We start from the raw sequence: 19,424 nt of genomic DNA on the forward strand, positions 1-19,424 counted from the left end.
GCAGGGCCAAGTGGGTCTGCTGTTCCTTTCCTTGGATATGGGCCAGATAGCTGGCCTCATTATGCAGCGTTGTTGTAGGATTCCGATCTATTTAGCCAAAGACTTTTGGGGCAAGCCCTAGGGCTGAGAGAGGGGTCGGTCGCGCACTCTCTTGTGAGAGGAGCCAGGAGTGGCTGATTCCCATCTCCTCTGGATTGAAAGGCAGGGCACAACAGCTGGATTGCATTGTCTAATCTGTTCTGTATCAGTGTTTATCCCTATCTTATACTTAAATAAATTCCTGAGACCCTTTAACAGACTCTTGTGGGTTCGCAGCACCAAGCACTCACAGGATGTCAGGTATTTGTGCATAAAACACAGGACCTTATAGATGCTGATGGTTTGTAGGGTAGTTGCTTTGGGTGCTCAGATTGATGCTGGAAGAGCACAGTGAAGACCTGGAAGTGATAGCGGATGGCTAGAAACTTGCTGAGACAGGACTGCCAATAGTTTGAGGATAGCCTGGGCTACAAGGTGAATTCCAGGCCAACCTGAGCTGTAGTACCCTGTTTCAAATACTATTATCTCAACTGATTATTCCTATTGTCCAACTATCACAAAGTACACAGTACAAGTATCTGAAAGAGCCATCAGCATTTGCACTTAATGAACTATCTTTGATAAAGTCAGAGCAAGGAAACGACTGTAGCTGAGAGCATTGATATTATTAACCTTGCGTGCACACACAGATGTGGAGGTCTGAGGGCAGCTTGTGAGAGTTGCTTGTCCATCCACCATGTGAGTTCTGGGCATCAAGTCAGGTCATTAGACCTGGTGGCTGAGCCGTCTCAGTGGCCCACATCTAAAGACTTTTTCCCACCTCTGCAGAACTAGGGACCACCAAAGAGAATTTGGTGCAGGAGCCCAGCAGCCAAGAGCTGTTTCGCACACTACTGTACTTCAACAGGGCAAGGAAAGACAGTGAAGACCTTGCAAACAGGTAAGATGAACAAGTACATCTTCCCAGATATCTGACATGAAGTTCTTAAACCTAGCACACCTCACTACACTAAAGCAAACATTCACAATCAATAGAGTTGGGACATTTTTGTTGTTGAAATCAACAGGCCGCCTCATATTCCACATCCCCTAACATTTGCAGCAATCCTCTTGAATCAGGCTCTCTAGGCCATTGTGTTGGGGAATATTATTTTAAGGTGTGTGACTTTTGTTTATGCTGCATTTGTTAACTCTGTGAAGCTGTGATTCTTTGCCTGTCTAGAACACCTGATGGGCTACTAAAGTACTGAATGGCCACTAGCCAGGAAGGTGCGGGATAAGTGGGGCTGGCGGACAGAGAGCAGCAGAGATCTGGGAGAAGGAAGAAGAGCAACAACAGAACAAGAAGACATGGACATCAGGGGTCAGCCACCCAGCCAGTCATGGAGAAAGAAGGAAAGTAAGATATACAAAAGTTCAAAAAGATAAAAAGCTCAGAGGCAAAAGATAGGATAATTTAAGAAAAGCTGGCAAGGGGGCTGGAGAGATGGCTCAGTAGTTAAGAGCATTGCCTGCTCTTCCAAAGGTCCTGAGTTCAATTCCCGGCAACCACATGGTGGCTCATAACCATCTGTAATGAGGTCTGGTGCCCTCTTCTGGCCTACAGACATACATGTAGACAGAATATTGTATGCATAATAAATAAATGAATGAATGAATAAAAAAAGAAAAAAAAAGCTGGCAAGAAGCAAGCCACGCTAAGGCTGGGCATTCATAACCAAAAATAAACCTCTGTGTGTGATTTATTTGGAGGCTGGGTGGTGGGCCCCTCAAAAAGCCAAGAGTAAAACATCGAACAGTCATGATTACAGGCATGAGTCACCACTTCTGGTTACTGGGACCTCTTTACTCAAAGATGTAGGCAAAGTGGTTATCTTCCAGTGTTTATCAAGAAGGCAAATCCCCAAACTATCATTGGACACAGAGGGAGGCCCTGGATGGCAGATTATTCTGTAGAATCCCAGACAGAAAACCTTGTCTGGATTAAGAATAAAGTCCATCAAAATATAATCTGCTTTCTGGACACAGTAGGGAATGTGCTGATCTCTTCTGAATGTACATTCCTGAGCTGCTCCTACTGCACTAGCCAGCATTCAGCCCTTCATACAAGTGAGACAATGACTCCAGACAGGCTATTTATCAGCGTCCTAAATTCTAACCCCAAGAGAGATCTGAGAGCAGCCCAGGGTGAGTGCCCTCATCACCACCTGAGAAGGAAGGGGTCCTAATGAAGGACCATCTACACAAACCTTCTGACAGTTCAAAAGAGCACGGTGAATCCCCTGCTAAGGTGATTCCTCCTTGCTAATGAGGAAAGGTTCTCTCCTCGCCCCACGCTTCCCACACACATATGACTTTTACTTCAAAACACTGATACAAAGAGTCCTTTATGCTAGGAAAATATTACCCTCTAAAATGGGGCTATATTTACAAATTTTATTTTTTATCTCAAAAATACATATAAATGAAAAGCCGCTCTCCAAATGCGACAGGCCTTTGCCTATCATGTGGTATTATCTCTATCACAAACACTGTCATATGAAAATCAGCACATAGCTCTGAAACACACCATTTACAGGCACACGTACTGTAAGTAATGAACTCCCTTCTACTTACACAGACTGCAGGTGGGAAGTTCAGAAGCTGGGCTGTCCTTGCTTTCCACCCTTGGGAAGTAAATACAAACCTATGTCAAAGATGGAACCGAGATGTGGAAGCTACACAAGCTCCTTTAGACACACACACACACACACACACACACGACCTGAGGCCACAGCAAGGCCCTGCTACAAAGTCAATGTCAGGGTGTTTCTCAAAGAGAGGAGATAACATTTGAATAAAAATGCAAAGCTGAAGAAAAAGAACAGATGATCAAACGGTTATGCTGCCGAGCGGTGGTGGCGTACACCTCAGCTTTAATGCTGGCAGAGGCAGGCGGATCTCTGGGAGTTCCTAGTTCCAGGACAGCTAGGGTTGTTAGAGAAACCCTGCCTCAAAAACTGGTTATGTCTGTTTCCCGGGGAAATCGGAACCCTCTCAGGACGCAGCTCCACAACCCAGTGCAGGATAGAGACACGGGCACCCGACGGTAGAAGCCATGACCTCCCCACGCAGTCATGTCTATACAGGCGTTGCAAGTTTCTGTTTAGCTTAGACGGTCAATAATGAGGTCATGTGGTAAACTGTCACTTCCAAAAAACGAAGTGTAAAATCAACCTCTATGACTCAAGAGCTGATCCAGGTCAAAGCTTTGGTATATGCTGGAGGTTGTTTTGGTGACAACCAAAGCTTACTGAGATTCTCTGCTCTAGGATTTGTCCCCAAAACAAAACCCCTGGTCCACAAAGCTCAACGACATATAAATAAGAAACTGTACAAAGAGAACAAGCCACAATCCCCTGTCCAAGGGCTTGGTTTCCTGTGCAGCGGTTCTGAAGGCACCCACTCCAGCCACACACTTTGACCAAAACTCGCCATGCTGTAATTGGTGAGACTGTTCTGAAAACAAGCGCCCACAGGCAGGCAGCTGCTGTGCCAAGTTCAACAAAACACGAAGTGAGAGTTCTCATACTGCAACACAAGCTGGGCAGCAACAGAGGAAAGACTTAAGGCAAGAAGAGGCACTGGAGAGTCAAGCCCATGGCCTCCAGCAGGAACAGTTTCTAATAGTGGGGTGCTTCTCAGTTGCTAGCTGTCAGACACCATTTCCTCCTCCTCGTCATCCTCATCTTCCTTCCGGTCTAGTTCAGAGGTGTCTGAAGACTCATGGAGCAAGACATATTCTCTGCTACTGAACCCAAATTTAAGGACATCTTTTTCTTTCAGTTCGTAGTATCTCTGTGGCTCAATACGCTTGTTGTTCAAGAAGGTTCCATTGCCTGAGCCGAGGTCAATGATGTAGGGTTTCACCCTCCGACCAACTGTGCCATCAGCACGCGTGTACTCCACAAGCCTAGAATAGACCAGGGAGAGAAGCCTGTCAGCCATGTCCTGCTAGAGACCACCTACTCTGAAGCTCGCTGCTACAGATCTAGATGTCACTGCCTTGGCTTGAACATGGATCAAATGCAAACTATGGGAGGTCACGGGGAAGTATTGCCTGCCTAGGGGAATTGGGAGCAGTTTACATATACCCAAGAGAAAAGGTAGAGGGCTGGGCTGGAGAGATGGTTCAGATGTTAAGAGCACTGAGTGCTCTTCCAGAGGTCCTGAGTTCAATTCCCAGCAACCACATGGTGGCTCACAGCCATTTATAATGAGATCTGGTGCCCTCTTCTGGCATGGAAGCATACATGGAAGGAATGTTGTATACGTAATAAATCTTTAAAAGAAGAAAGAAAAGGTAAGAGGGCTGTGAGTGGCAGGTGGGGATGGAGGGCCACGAAAAATCCCAATGTAGAACTCAAGACTTCTTGCTGTGGCTACACAATACTCCCCCACCCCCAATGCTGTACATCTATTTTAGCACCAGGCCAAATGAGGAAAAACATTAGAATTAGAACTTGAGAGTCAAGGGCTAGATATGAGACAGAGTTCTGCTCTGAAGGTCATTTGTACCATCAGCTGACTGTGCTGAGCTACAGTTTTCTCAGCTGTCAAATGAGGATGCTAACCCTGGTCCTGTTTTCCCCACAGGAGTGTCGAGGACCAGATGGTAAAGGTCTATGATCCAAGCAGCAGATTCAGCCAGCGTGTACCTGGCATTCTGACTCTAGCTTCCACTTCTATTTGGTTCTCATTACAGCCCTGGGGGCATGTGGAAATAGGTCCAGAGTGGGGCAGGACCTTATAAATATTTTCTTTTCTTTCTTTTTGAGAAGGGATGTTGGTACATGGGATACACTTAGAGGGTACACCAATCGTTTCTGCCTGGCCTCCAGAGACCTGCAATTAGGATTACAGGCCTGCACCTTCACAACAGTAGAGCCTAACATCTGGGTTTCTGATATCAAGTTCAAGACTCTCATATAAATGTTAAGAGATTACTCAAGGGCTGCTAGACTTTCAGCCCAGCTCATTAGATAGACACAAGGGCAATGGGATCTTCTGCATCCTCACACATAGGCATCCTCAGTGAGAAACTCACCCCAGCTCCCTCTCCAGTTCTCCCCTGGTCTACCTACCGGTACTGAAAGACTGCATGCTGCTTGGAGCAAGAGGGATGGTCGATGGGAATGTCGGCGATGCGGCGATGTCGACCCAGAAGGTAAGCACTCTGCCGATGGATGTACATGACTGGAAGTACCTCATCATTTTTAAAGGGGTAGAGACGCCACCGTTTTTTGGGGATCCGGGCTTCTGGGGGCTCACTGTACTTAATAACCACACCCCGGAAGGTATTGGTGTCCTCAAGAAGTGCCCCAGAAAGTTCAAAGCTTGGTTTTTCTTTAACAGGCACCTCTTTGCTCCTGTTACCAGCAGGGCGAGGCATCACCTCCTGAGCCTCACTGCCAGCACCTTCATTCTGCTGGCGATGCTCCCGGCGCCTGGCATTATGAAAGTCCCTCTCTTCTTCCTGGGCCTGCAGAATCTGGCTGTCTCGGTCCCGACCCTGCCCACTGACAGGCCTCTCACCAGAGCTCCTCCTTTGGCGGGAATGGCCCCGGTGCCGGTCTCGCTCACTGTTACGAGCTCTCCTTTGTTCCTGTTCTGATGGCTCCCGGTGCTGTCGATCCTCTCGTCCTCTCCGTGGATGGTCCTCACGTTCCTGAAATTAAGATGCATTCAGTAAAGGGAAGATGGCTTCTACTCTATGAATAAGCTGCCAGGGATGGGGAGATGGCTTAGCAGTTAAGAGCACTAACTGCTGTTCCAGAGAACCCAGGTTCAGTTCTTAAAATCCACATAGTTGTTCACAACCATCTGTAACTACAGTTCTAAGGGAATCAATGCCCTCTTGTGACAAGTGTGGGCGCTGCATCTATATGATGCACAGACATCCATGCAGGAAAAACACCCACACACATAATTAAATCTTGCAAAAACAACACATTTGTGACCTGGGTGCTGGAATTCAGAATAAAGTCTTATTCCCACAAGGCTATCTGCGGTAATTCTGTTCCCCTGGCGGGTCATTAAGACTCTATAGTCCATGCTGCTTCTCAAATACAGGTCTGATAGCCCAAGTCCACATCCAGAGCCCTCAAAACAAGAGGCTGAAACAGAGGGGAGGAGAATATTCCCTTCAGTCATCTGCAGGCAAACTCACAGGGCAGCATGTGTAGAACAGCACAGAGAGGCCAGGTGGTGGTGAACACCATTAACCCCAGCATCACTGCAAGGCCAGCCTGGTCTACAGAGGGAGTTCCAGGATAGCCAAGGCTACCTGAAACCCGCCCCCCATCAAAAAAGGAATTAAAGGAAGAAAACAGAATAGTCACATTTAAGCTACATAAAGGAAAAAGTCAACTTTCTCATAAGCAACAAGGGAAATTGAAATAATTTCAAAAGCTCCAACTTCAACAACTACAATGATTATTCAAACATCTAGGAATAAATCTAAGAAACATGAAAGCCTCAAGAAACCTACAAGAAAGTACTACTTGGTAGTTTCCAAACTTCTGACAAAATGGAAACACATACTAAAAATCAGTCTAGCAGAAACCACAATACACATCACACACCAGTAGATCAATGAGAACCTGGTAGTGGCGCAGGCTTTTGAACCCAGCACTCAGAAGGCAGAGGCAGGCAGGCCTCTGTGAGTTTAAAGCCAGCCTGGTCTACAGAGTTCCAGCAGGTTATTACACAAAAGGCTATTACGCAAAGAAACCCTGTCTCAAAAAAACAATGACAGAAACAGACCAGTGAGAAATCAATCAGTAAGGCAACCAGTCCACAGGCTGGTATCAACAGTAGTCTCCAGAAGCTAATACTTAGTAACCCCCATCTCACTAGGAACCAGAATATCAATGCAAAAAATAAAAATTTTCTCAGATTAGCAAAACTAAAAAGGTCAGGAATCACTACTATCAAGCGAAGGAACTGGGGTGGCATAGTAAGAATAAGAACCTATCTCCACAGTGGGCGAGGGGTGGGAAATCAAGTGTCTAGGCCTAGCCAGGTGGTGTGGCTCTTGGCTTTATCCCAGTACTCAGGAGGCAGAGACAGACAGATCTCTATAAAGGTCAGCCTAGTCTACAGAGCGAGTTCCAGCACAGTCAACGCTACACAAAGAAACCGTCTCGAAAAACCAAAGAGTTCTAGGTCTGCCTATGCTACCTACCAAACAAGTTTCAGGCCAATCTGGAACTAATTAGCAGGAGATCAACTGTTTCAACTACAAAGATGTGAAATCATGTATTTTTTGTCTTTTTCCCTTGGTTTATTAAGCAAGTCATGAGGGTTCAAACATCTTGTAACATGTGTCAGGATTTTCTTCCTTTTAAGGCTGAGTAATAATCCATCAATATAAAAACAAACACAATGGTAATGGGACTAGGATTCAGAAAAAGGCAAACACTCCTAAACTTTAGCCCCAGTGCTAACTTCTGAGACGGTGTCTCTCATTAAACTCTTAGCCAGTCTTGAACTTGTGATCCTCCTGTCTCTGTGTAGGATTACATGCACACACCACACCTACATCAAGCAAGACATTACTAGAAAACCTGGAAGATAACTCAGCCGTTAAAAGTATTTTTGCTCTCCAGAGGACCTGGGTCAGTTCCCAGCACCCTCATGGTGTCTTACAGCCATCCTTAACTCAAGCTCTAGGGAATCTGGTACTCTTCTGGACTGTGGGCACCAGACATATATACGGTGTACATACATACATGCAGGCAGACATAAAAACATGCAAAAAAATTATTTTGAACCACACACATTCAAGACTGTTCTAACATTTACAGAGATGCAGACAAAGGAACCAGAACAGCTAATTTTTTGTTTTTTTGTTTTTGTTTTTCAAGACAGGGTTTCTCTGTAGCTTTGGAGCCTGTCCTGGAACTAGCTCTTGTAAGACCAGGCTGGCATCGAACTCACAAAGATCCGCCTGTCTCTGCTTCCTGAGTGCTGGGATTAAAGGCATGCACCACCACCGCCAGGCTCAGAACAGCTAATTTTTGAAAGAATAAAGTAGAAGAAATCAGGACACTTGGTTTCAAGACTTCATATGCCTGATGGATTTTTAATCTGCAGTAAAATAACAGTGTCCTTTTAAAGGACGTATTGGAGCATGCGGGCAGTCACAGGTCAAACCTGGCCCATCCGTGCTGGTTTAAACAGTACTATAAACAACGTCTGTCCATCCAGGAAATGAGAGACAGAGAAGCAGCTGGGAGGCAGCAAGGATAAAGGTGGAAAGGAATGGGACTAAAGAGCAGTCTTAAGCATCCCACAACAGTGAGCTGTCAGTATCCTCCTGACTATGATACTGTCCAGGGTCGTGTGAGAAGTTACTATTGGGAGAAACGGAAACGTATTTCTGACAAAGGGTTATCAGAATCAAACCAATCATTTCCTCCAAATTTAAATATTCATGTAAAACAACCACAAACACACGGCCAGTTTTTAGAAGAGTCCACTGCCAGGACAAGGACACACGGACACACGTAGGTGCAGACCCTCGTCAGCAACAGCTCTAGACGTGAACTTCCTATCAAGGGCGCCTGCCCTCTCACTCACCTGCTTCACTTTAACCGTGGCGTAGTGGGGACTCCGGCTTCTCTTAGTCCGTGGAGACTTGCTTCTTCTCCCTGAGGACTTGTTTTTCTTTTTGGCTGGGGACCTTTTCAGAGCATGGTACACAGGATTTTACCTCAATGTCCCTTCCCCCAAAGAAATCAGCTTCAAGTATCAGGCTCACCCGCTAGACACAACACATTTGTGAACCCGCTAGTGGAAATCAGGCCTTCACGCTCCTGCTCACTTGGAGCAAACACACGTACATGAATGACTTCCTGCTGAGGCCTGCTCACTTACATAACCTAATTCTTGAACCCCAAAGCCTCAGACACCTTTCTTTCTCCAGACTGTCATCCTACTAATTGGTACCACTATCCAGGAAGTCAATCTTGACTGTGTTCTTTTTTTTTCCTAGCACACTCCTTTCTCCAGCAACCACATCCAATCCCTTGGCAAGTCCTAGGGTCCCACCCTGTCCTCCATCCCACGTTATTCCTACCAGCCTACAATGCTGCTCCTTCATCACTCAAGTCCAGATAAAATGGATGTTTTGTTCCAACTTTTAAAACAAACACAGTTCCACTTCAGGTTTTTTGTATATATTTTTCTGTCGTGATCGCGCGCGCGTGCTGGGATTAAAGGCGTGCGCCACCACCGCCCGGCCACATTACTGTTTTAATCTATCATTAACACTAATCGAACCTATCTACTTGTTATTTTATTTTCCTTCTTAGGGTTAGAGCACGCCCAGTTTCGCCAGGGTCAAACCATCTCTCCTCACCCTGTGGCCCAGTACCTCAATTGATCTTTAGCCCACACTATGCACTCAGTAAATCGATGCTGTATGGAGGCATCAGCGAATGAGTGCTGCGAAGAAGTCGCCAAGACCCAACGTGAGACACTCTTTGGCGGCAGGCGAGTGGAAAGACATTCCCACCGTCCACCGTGGCCAGGCGGGGGAATCTCATTGCAACTCAACAGGTGCTCTGCATCCCCAGTCGCTCGCACCGCCCGGAACCCGCGCCATCCCGGCCGCGGCCCGCTCACCGGCTCGCTCCCCGGCCTCGACTCCCGCGGTGGCCGCCGCGGCCTGGCTCAGCGGCGGGCGGGGACGGGTTAGCGGCTGGGGCGTCGGGTCGGCGGTGCGCGACAGGTTCGGGGCTCAGACGTTCCTGCTTCACCACCACGGTCGCCAGCGCGTCGTCTGCCCGGTGTCGCCGTCGGCCGCTTCGCTCCCGCTCGCTCTTTCCCTCCTTCATCCTGCGGTCGGCCGAGAGCCACTTGCACGGTCCGTTGAGCCACTCGAGCCGAAGGAAGTGACGGGCCGACCTTTGCACTTCCGCTTCCGGGCAGAGCGCTATCCCAGAAGCCCTCACGGCGAGGTAACCCCCTGGTGGGCGGGGCCGCAGGTGACAGCATTAGCATGCTGGGGACGCCCCGGCTGGTGGCAGAGGGATCTGGGCTGCTGGCAAGTAAGACTGGAGGGCTGGAAAGTCAGGGCCAGACCTCTGAAGACTGAGACAGGAGGATCGCTGTAAATTCGAAGCCAGCCTGGGCAATTTAGTGAGAACTCTATCTCAAAATTTGAAAAAGTTGTCTCTCGGGTAGAGCGATTGCCTAGCCGAACCCAAAGCACCGCCAAATACAAATGCTTGAAGTTAAAAGGGGCGGAAAGCCTGGGGATGTGGCTTAGCTGTACAGTGAGCGTTTGCTTTGCGTGTGCAAAGCCCTGGGGGCAACCCCCAGGATCTCAAAAATGATCAAAATAATTTTTTAAAAAATATCCGTTTTGTTTTGTTTTTCCAGACAGGGTTTCTATATGTATCCCTGGCTGTCCTAGAATTTACTCTGTACACAGGCTGACCTCGAATCCGGAGATCTGCCTGACTCTGCCTCCCAAACGCTGGGATTAAAGGCATGCACCACTGCTGCCCGGCTTTTTAAAAAAGGAAAATCTTATGTGAAAAAGCTAATCCAGCGCTGTTCGTGGAGGATTGTTGATAGTTACAAAACACAGACAAGTACTCAACAATAGGAAATTATTATTTTTTGTTTTTGTTTGTTTCTTGAGACAGTGTCCCCATGTAGCCTTGGCTGTCCTGTAACTCACAGAGATCCACTAGCCTTTGCCTTCCAAGTGCCAATCGTCGCCAAACGATTTAAGAAGTCAGGAGATGACTTCCGTTTTCAAGCTCAGCAAAGGTGGTCTGCCCATTTCATCACATCCCTTATCAGATCTAGCGCTAGGGCTCCATCCAATCTTGTTCACCAAGAAGCCGGGAGCTTGTGGAGCGAGCTCAGTTGAATAAAATTTTCACGCGGCCAGCTCCGCCTCCCTACGAAGCCCCGCCCCATCCATGAGGCGAGGCGAGGAGGGGTTTCCATGGTGACCGCAAACAAGGCCACACCTGGAGGGACCTCTACAGAGTTGCCAGCCCTGCTGCCGCTATGATACCCCCCGCGGACTCTCTCCTCAAATATGACACCCCAGTGTTGGTGAGCCGGAACACAGAAAAACGGAGCCCCAAGGTATGAACAGGTCTCACGCGGGGCGAGATCCTACGGTTTCCAGTGGAGGAAGACATCCCAGCTTTGAGGATCTCTGGAATTTCAGGAGACAGGGGTTGCTGGGACTGACAGCCAAGCGAATTGGGACAGGGACGACGGAGGTTGGGAAAGTAGTAAGACAAGCCTAACTGTGACCCCAAAGGGCAGATTTAAGATCAGAAAGAAGTCTCTGGGAAATGGATGGGGTTTGTGGTAGGCAGGTCCAAGTATGGGCCAGGTAGTGACTTCATCTCTAGAGACACCAGTTCAAATACAGGGCCAGAGTCAGATAGCCCTCTATGTCTCTTCATGGCATACTTCTGTTGAGACCATAGATGAGGGAAGTTGTCTGGAAATGGGGAAGCCTGTACAAGAAAGCTGGAGCAAACTGGACGTCCTGTCTCACCTGTCTCTTAGGCTCGCTCACTGAAAGTCAGCCCCCAGCAGCCTGGGCCCTCGGGTCCAGTCCCACAGCCACCCAAGGGCAAACTACCATCAACTTCCTGTGTCCCTGATCCTGCGAAACAGGCAGAAGAAATCTTGAATGCCATCTTGCCTCCAAGGTAAAATACATACATACATACATACATACATACATACATACATACATAGAAGGGGTGAGGGATGCAGTGGCTGGAAGAAGGTCCAAACTCTTGGCCCAAGAACTTAGGTGTGTCAGGCTAGGACGTTTACCTGTGTGGGGCCAGAAAGTTTACCTGTGTGGGGCCAGGAAGTTTACCTGTGTTCTGCCTTGGGTTTTCTCTCAGCTTTCTGGATTTCATGGAGTCTGACTACGGCTGGAGCTCACAGCCAAACAGAAAACCTCTAAATCTATCCTCTTACCATCCATATTCTGAACAGTCTCATGACTTTAGATGCCAGCTACGCAATCAGCTTTCAAATCTAGGTCTCTAGTCCAGCCCCGTGCCTCCTAAATCCCATTTCCAATATTCTGCTTTCTTGGTAGCGCCATCGAGATTTCCCATAGAGCTGGGAGGTGGTGGCACACACCTTTAATCCCAGTACTTGGGAGACAGAGGCAGGTGGATCTCAGTGATTTCAAGACTAGCCTGGTCTACAGAGCGAGTTACAGGAAAGTTAGGAATGTTACACAGAGAAACCCTGTCTTGGGTGGGGGGATCCCAATAGAGAGTCTGGTGTGGTGGCACTCTGCTAGACAGGAGAATTGCCTCAAAGGCAAGGCCATCCTGAACTGCAAAAGGAGTGCCAGGCCAGCTAGTGCTGCATAACAAGATTGTGTCTCAAAAAAACTCACAAATGTCCAATAAGGCAATGCCAGCTGAATCTCGCCTTTAATCCCAGAATGCAGGAGGCAGAGGCAGAAGGATAAGAATTTGAGGTCAGCCTGGGCTACATAGCCTAGCTAGAATTCTCAAAAGCTTTTACCTAATGGACATTTTTTTTGTGTGTGTGCCTAATGGACATTTTTATACCCAAGGCAATAAAGCTCTTTCTCAGAGAATAAAGGAACCACAGAGAATCTGTGATCTTCTCCAGAGATTAGGAGAGAGGTGTCATTTATCAGCGGATTCTCTCCCACCAACATAGACGTCCTCCCTCCCTTGCCATTCTGCCTTCGTCACTGCAGGCATTGGCTGTGCCTCCACCACAGAATTCATTATGGGCAGCCATTGCAAACACAGCCCTTCAAGAACAGCCATGCCCCCACCATACATAGATACTTCCTACTGACTTGCATGAATTTAATGATATTCCGTGTCTCCACCGCAAGCTAGTGTGGGGATTTCCCACTGCATCTTCTACTCAAATCAAGCCGCAGGACCACACTCCTGTCCTCAACATGCTAAGCAGGTCTGACCTGGAACAGAGTTGTGGTCTCCTGGACTGTAGAGATTACCCATCATCTGCCCAACCCTGAGGGAGGTGTCCTGAGGCTGCACAGTGGGTGTGGCTTGGGAAGGAGAGGGAAGTGGATTCTGGTGACTTGACCTTGCCGCCTGTCACTCCTGCTCAGGCCCTTTGCTCTCATGTCGGGTGACTTGTATCTGTATCATAGGGAGTGGGTGGAAGACACGCAGCTATGGATCCAGCAGGTGTCCAGCACCCCTAGCACCAGGATGGATGTGGTGCATCTACAGGAGCAGCTGGACCTGAAGCTGCAGCAGAGACAGGCCAGGGAGACGGGCATCTGCCCTGTGCGCAGGGAGCTCTACTCGCAGTGTTTCGGTGAGGAGGCTTGGTGGGGTGAGCGCTGTACACCGTCTGCTTCCTCCGTCCAGCACAAAACCAAACCCTGGTTTCCCCCAAACTATACACCTCCCCCCCATTTAGGGATCCTCTCTTTTCTCTTTTCCTGAGTGTGGTTTGCCCTCCAATTTGGGTACTTACAGAAGGAGAGAAGAAAGTTCTAGATCCTGCTGGGGTTTTTATTTTATTTTATTTTTTTTTTGGTTTTGTTTTCTTCTTTTGTTTTTTCGAGACAGGGTTTCTCTGTGTAATAGGCCTGACTGACTTGGAACTCAGTTTGTAGACCAGGCCAGCCTCAAACTCACCACCTGCCTCTGCCACCCAAGTGCTGGGACTAAAGGTGTGTGCCATCACAGTCTGGCGACCCTGATGTTCTTAATCACAAACCAGTCTAGCCAACAGGAGTGCATTTTTGTTTTGATTTTTGTTTTTTGTTTACAGAGTCAGGGTTTCTTTGTGTAACCTTTGTTGCCCTTGAACTCACTCTGTAGACCAGGCTGGCCTTGAACTCAGAGGTCCACTTGCCTCTTGCCTCCTGAGTGTTGGGATTAATGTTGTGCAACACTGCTGCCTGGTTTAGCAGGTGCGCTTTTAAGCACCACCGTTTGGGAAGGACAGTTCTTCTTATACCCACTTTGTGCCTGAACATGGAAGCAAGGGAACCAACAACCACAAACAAACCTGGGGCTCTAGTCTCTCTCTCTCCACGCTAAACTTGCAGACTGCATGCTTCTTTCAAGTGTCAGGATGAGAGGAGTTTCCTGGGTCATGGAATACACCCTCTCACAGCACCTTCGTATAGGCCATAGTTTTAGTTTTTGTGTGTGCTGTATGCATGTATATGTGTGTACATGTGTATGGTTGCGCATGAATGTGTATGGTTGTATATGAATGTGTGTACATGTGCGAAGTCCAGAAGTCAATTTCAAATGTCTTCTATAATTCTCCATTGGGGGGGGGGGAGAATCTTTCAAAAGACTTTGTATGTGGGTATTTTACCTGCATGCATGTCTATCTATGTACATCTATGTAGTGTCCAAGGAGGCCAGAAGAGAGTATTGGATCCCTTGGAACTAGAGTTACAGATAATTGTTAGTTGCCAAACATGGATTTTTCTGGGAAAGCAGCCAGCGATCTTAACTACTGAGTCATTCCTGCAGCCCCTCTTCTTTGTTTTTGAAACAGAGTTTTTCACTGAGCCTGGAGTTCTTTGATTTAGCAAGACTAACTAGCCCCCAAGCTCTATGGGGGCTCCCGTCTCCACACGTCCAGGGCTGGAATCCCATGGGTGCCGCTGTGCCTGGCTTCTTATATGGCTGTTGGCAATCCGGCTTTGTTTTTCAAGACAGGGTTTCTCTGTGCTAGCTCTGTCCTGGAACTTGCTTCATAGACCAGGCTGGCCTCGAACTCACAGAGATCTGCCTGCCTCTGCCTCCTGGGTACTGGAATTAAAGGCATTGCGCCACCACTGCCGGACTGGGACTCTTCCTTTTACCAGCCATCATTTTCCCAGATCCTTGCCTCTCAAGAGGAAGAGGAAGGGTGGTTTACCATAGGCAAAGGGCACGCCTCCTCACCACTGTCTCTTCTCTCCCTGTGTGCGCGTGCGCGGAAGATGAGCTGATCCGGGAGGTCACCATCAACTGTGCAGAGAGAGGGCTGCTGCTGCTGCGCGTCCGGGATGAGATCCGCATGACCATCGCCGCCTACCAGACTCTGTATGAGAGCAGCGTGGCGTTCGGCATGAGGAAGGCACTGCAGGCCGAACAGGGGAAGTCAGACATGGAGAGGAAAGTGAGTGGGGTTCACTATGCCCCCACAGTTCTCAGACATGCAGCTGTCTTTGCATCCCTGGATCCTGGTCCTGAGGGTGCAAGGCCTCAGTGAGGAGGTGGTCTTGTCTGAGGACGCTCCATGTCAATCGCCGACTTCCCACTGGGTGGCAGCACATACCCTGGCATTGTCTTAGGCTGGACAACAGTGTCCTAAGCCACCCCCGCCAGGCTCTCCCGGCACTCATCTGCTTGGGGGATGTCCCAGGATGACGGCCATTCTATCTTCAGATTGCAGACTTGGAGACAGAAAAGAGAGATCTGGAGAGGCAAGTGAATGAACAGAAGGCAAAATGTGAGGCCACTGAGAAGCGGGAGAGTGAGAGGCGACAGGTGGAAGAGAAGAAGCACAATGAGGAGATCCAGTTCTTGAAGAGGACCAACCAGCAGCTGAAGGTAAGAGCACATTTATGGCTTCCTTTTTGTGGAGTAGTGGAGATTCAGTGTCGTGAAGCGCACCAGGCAGCCATTATACCCGAAACTCTATCTTCAGCCCTCCTTTCTACTTTGCTTTTTCTTTTTTTAAAAAAATTATTTATTTATTATGTATACTACAATATTCTGTCTGTGTGTATGCCTGCAGGCCAGAAGAGGGCACCAGACCCCATTACAGATGGTTGTGAGGCACCATGTGGTTGCTGGGAATTGAACTCAGGACCGTTGGAAGAGCAGGCAATGCTCTTAACCTCTGAGCCATCTCTCCAGCCCTCTACTTTTCTTTTTCTTGTTTGGATTTTTGAGACAGGGTCTCTCACATAGCCCAGGTTAGCCTCAAACTCACACTCTTCCTAGCCTCTGTACTGCTGGGATTACAGGCATGTGCCACCATGCCCAGTTCTTTTTAATTTCTTTTAAAGAGTTGTGTGTTGTTTTTATTTTGTTTTGTTTTTGGGTTTTCAAGACAGGGTTTCTCTGTGATATCAGTCCTGGTTGTAAAGAGTTTTTAAAAAACCTTATTTTTCTTTATGTGTACGAATGTTTTGCCTGCGTGCACATACATACACCACATGTGTGCCTGTTGGCTCCCCTAACTGGGGTTATGGATGGTTGTAAGCCACTTTGTGGGTGCTGGGAAATGAACCCAGGTCCACTTTCCCGCTCTCCTTTTAGTTTTCAGTTGGAAACAGGACCTGCATTTCCCAGGCTAGCCTTGAACTCACTGTAACCCAGGGAGGCTGTGAATTTGGAATTCTCCTGCCTCTGCCTCTCCAGTAGCTGGGATTACAGGCCTGTGCCCATCACCTTTAAATGCTGGCCCACTCGTACTGCCAAGGAGTACAGGAAGCTAACTGGGGTGGTGTGGGGCTCCTTTTCTATGTTCTGTATCCCCTAGGCTGTGAAGGAAGTCTAGCCTCAGCACTAGCCCACACTCCAGCCTGCCCCTCCAGTGGAGAGCACCATGCCTGCCAATCTCTTTCCCTCCTGGGAGACAGATGCTCATAATCAGAGAGGATGACAACAGCTTCTGTCCCCTTGAGCTGCTCGCTGGAGACTGCCTCTATGGACTAGGTCTCCTCAGCAGGCTCTAACAGGAGTGCTAGCCACCCTGGCATCTTCATACACAGTGTCAAAAGCAGAGAAAGCTCTTGAAATAAAGATACGTGGGAAGCCTCGCTAGGTGCATGGCTGAGGAAGCCAGGTGGAGGTGGTTTTCCTCAGCTCAGCTGTGGTGCTGAGAAAGAGGGCTGAATGGGAAGGAGGCTGGGCCTCAGGCTGCAAAGGCTGAACCCCAGACAAGCATTACCCTTATCACAGGGCAACTTTTATAAATAATTATTGGCCACCCCCAGATGTGCTCAACAGAAGCTATGGGACTGGTACCCAACAGCGCAGCTTAAAGGCCTTGAAAGGCTCCAGGGCTTGCTGAGGTTTAAGCATCCCTCTTCTAAATATGGTGTCTATAAGCAGCTCTCTCCAACCTCCCTTACTTAAAGCCAAAAGGTCTGGCCCTTGAGATAAGGAAGGCTTTGTATGAGCCTTCAGCAGAGGATGAGAGATTTTGCTAGTTGCTCAAGAGTCTATTAGAAGAAAAGCTGGAGACTTCCCCAGCCAGATGTAAACGTTGACTCAGCAGATTCCAAAGCTGGTTCCTTAGTTCCAACAAGACCAAAGCTGAATACCTTAGCATCCTTCTAACATCCAAAGGCAGCCTTGAAATCCCCAGGGCGAAGAATTCTTTACAAGAAAGCTTTTTATTGGCTCAAAGCTGCACTAGAAAGAAAGCGGTGTTTTCCGTTCCCTGGATAGACCTTCGTGAAGGGTCTGTTCACATATCACTGCAGTAAATCACTGTGCTGGCTGCTAGAGGAACCGAGCAAAGAACCCCCTAGTGTCTTATGCTTTCCCTCCTCACTGGCAGCAGTTTCTTCTAATTGAGTGTCAAGCTGTCTCGGTGGCCATTTCCCAGACCTCTGGTCCAACCAGAGCTCCATGGTACTGAGCCGGAGAGCCCAATGTTTAGCTTAGTGGACATACTCAGGCTTAAAGCAGGAGTGATGGGAAACCACTATTTCAACAACTTTTATTCCGTTTCCCTTTCTGTGCTTTCTATTATACACTGAGCAATTATTGTATGGAAACCAGGACAGCTCTGGTTTCTGCTCATGTAACAAAACATGCCAAGCTTGAATCCCGCTAATCTAGAAAGTATGGAGCTGAGTCAGAAGGGGGCGTCGCTCAGAGTGGCAGCCTTTGGGCTATTCCTCCAGGCTCAGCTATGTGTTGTTAGGGTGCAAGATGCAAATATTAATGGAGTTTTGTTTTTGTTTTTCAGGCCCAACTGGAAGGCATTATCGCACCGAAGAAGTGATAATTTCCATGAGTCTCAGCAGGCACTACGCCGCATCGTAAGCCCATTGTAATAAAAAGCCAGTTTCCTGAGTGAACAAGCCATCCCCTTCCCCTGATCACCACTCACGTAATTGTTAGAACTGTTGCCCAGTGCCGTGAAACACCTAAGGTCCGGCAGCCAGGCTCCTGGTTGGACTGTGGAAGGTGGTGTAACCCCGTGTCCATGTGCAGTTTATAGACTGGCCTGGGGATCTGCCATCTCAGTAACAGGAAGCAAATGTTTCCCTGGAGAAATGACTTTTGTACCAAGTCCAGTTCATGGTTCACCTTGTACCTTGGGCTTCCCTGGCCCCATCCTTCCACTTCATCTCTTTAGTGTAACTCTTAGCAACTTATTTCAGAGTTTGCTCTTAGCCTCATCCCCACCCAAGTCAGCAGCCTATCCTCAGTCAGCCTGGTTCTGCAAACAACAGCAGACAAACCCATGCTTGCTGAGAGGCAAAGTCCCAGTATCTTGAGCTCTGTCTGTATCCCAGGCCCTCCCCACTACTCAGCTTCTGCAGGAAGGACATGAAAGCCTGACTCTACACTCCCTAATAGCCATCAGTGAACAGCTAAGCAGGTAGCGACATGTCACTGCAGTTCTAGTCAGGTTATGGCCCCCAGAAGACTTCAATTACAGACTAATTTCCATTCAGGGAAGCCCAGGGCGGGAGAGGTGAGTTTGATGACACCCATCATTCAGGCAAGTGTCAGAAGTCCTGTTCTTCAGGTGGCACTATCATTTCCTTGCTGTTGGTGGGAATGCCCAAAGGCGTGCCAGCAAGGACTCACTTCTTAGCAGCTTTGCCCTCCATCCCAGTCAAGGCGTACTGCAGTATGACCCCAAGAGCTCTTCTTACTGAATATACCCCACACACTCTGACCTTATATTACTTAGAGTTACGTCTTTGACTGTCACCCCAGGATCCTGAGGAACTAGGTCTGCCACCTTCCTGGAAGAGCCCTTTCCCTGTGGTGTGCTGGCTTTGCCGCCCAGACAGAAAAGCATTTATACCCTAACGAGCCCAAGCAGGCTCAAGGCAGTTGCTGGAGCATCCCCGCTCCTCCAGTCTCATCACGAGTATCTCTGAGGCCCTCGTGCTCCTACAGCTTTGTAGGCTCCCATCCCCAGCACTGCTCAGTAAAGAAACAGACAGTCTCTCACACACACACATACTCACACACACACACACACGGTCACACTCTGGAGGAACCAAGGGCCAGGACAAATGTTTGAAAAACTCTGGGGCTGAGGATTTACTGTTGTTCCTAGCACTGGGGCACAGCCTCAACTGCTGGGCTTCCCAAAGTGTGTTGTGTCTT

General features: G+C 48.3%; 2 protein-coding genes across 2 annotated transcripts; one reads left to right on the forward strand and one right to left on the reverse strand.

Annotated features, from left to right (window-relative positions):
- Positions 1-2,455: 2,455 nt before the first annotated feature.
- Positions 2,456-9,961, reverse strand: Snip1 (Smad nuclear interacting protein 1). Its single transcript, XM_038335213.1, has 4 exons — positions 9,709-9,961; positions 8,662-8,764; positions 5,163-5,746; positions 2,456-3,991 (listed from the first exon to the last, which is right to left on the reverse strand). The coding sequence occupies exons 1-4, from the start codon at positions 9,918-9,920 to the stop codon at positions 3,727-3,729; spliced, it is 1,164 nt and encodes a 387-aa protein (XP_038191141.1). The 5' UTR covers positions 9,921-9,961; the 3' UTR covers positions 2,456-3,726.
- A 1,124-nt stretch (positions 9,962-11,085) lies between these two features.
- On the forward strand, positions 11,086-19,289 carry Dnali1 (dynein axonemal light intermediate chain 1). The gene is made up of 6 exons (XM_038334869.1): positions 11,086-11,190; positions 11,626-11,771; positions 13,247-13,416; positions 15,053-15,231; positions 15,501-15,665; positions 18,043-19,289. Exons 1-6 carry the CDS (start codon positions 11,110-11,112, stop codon positions 18,076-18,078), a joined length of 777 nt encoding a protein of 258 aa, XP_038190797.1. The 5' UTR covers positions 11,086-11,109; the 3' UTR covers positions 18,079-19,289.
- Positions 19,290-19,424: the final 135 nt, after the last annotated feature.

The sequence above is a fragment of the Arvicola amphibius genome, chromosome 6 (genome assembly GCF_903992535.2).
Source record: "Arvicola amphibius chromosome 6, mArvAmp1.2, whole genome shotgun sequence".
NCBI lineage: Eukaryota > Metazoa > Chordata > Mammalia > Rodentia > Cricetidae > Arvicola > Arvicola amphibius.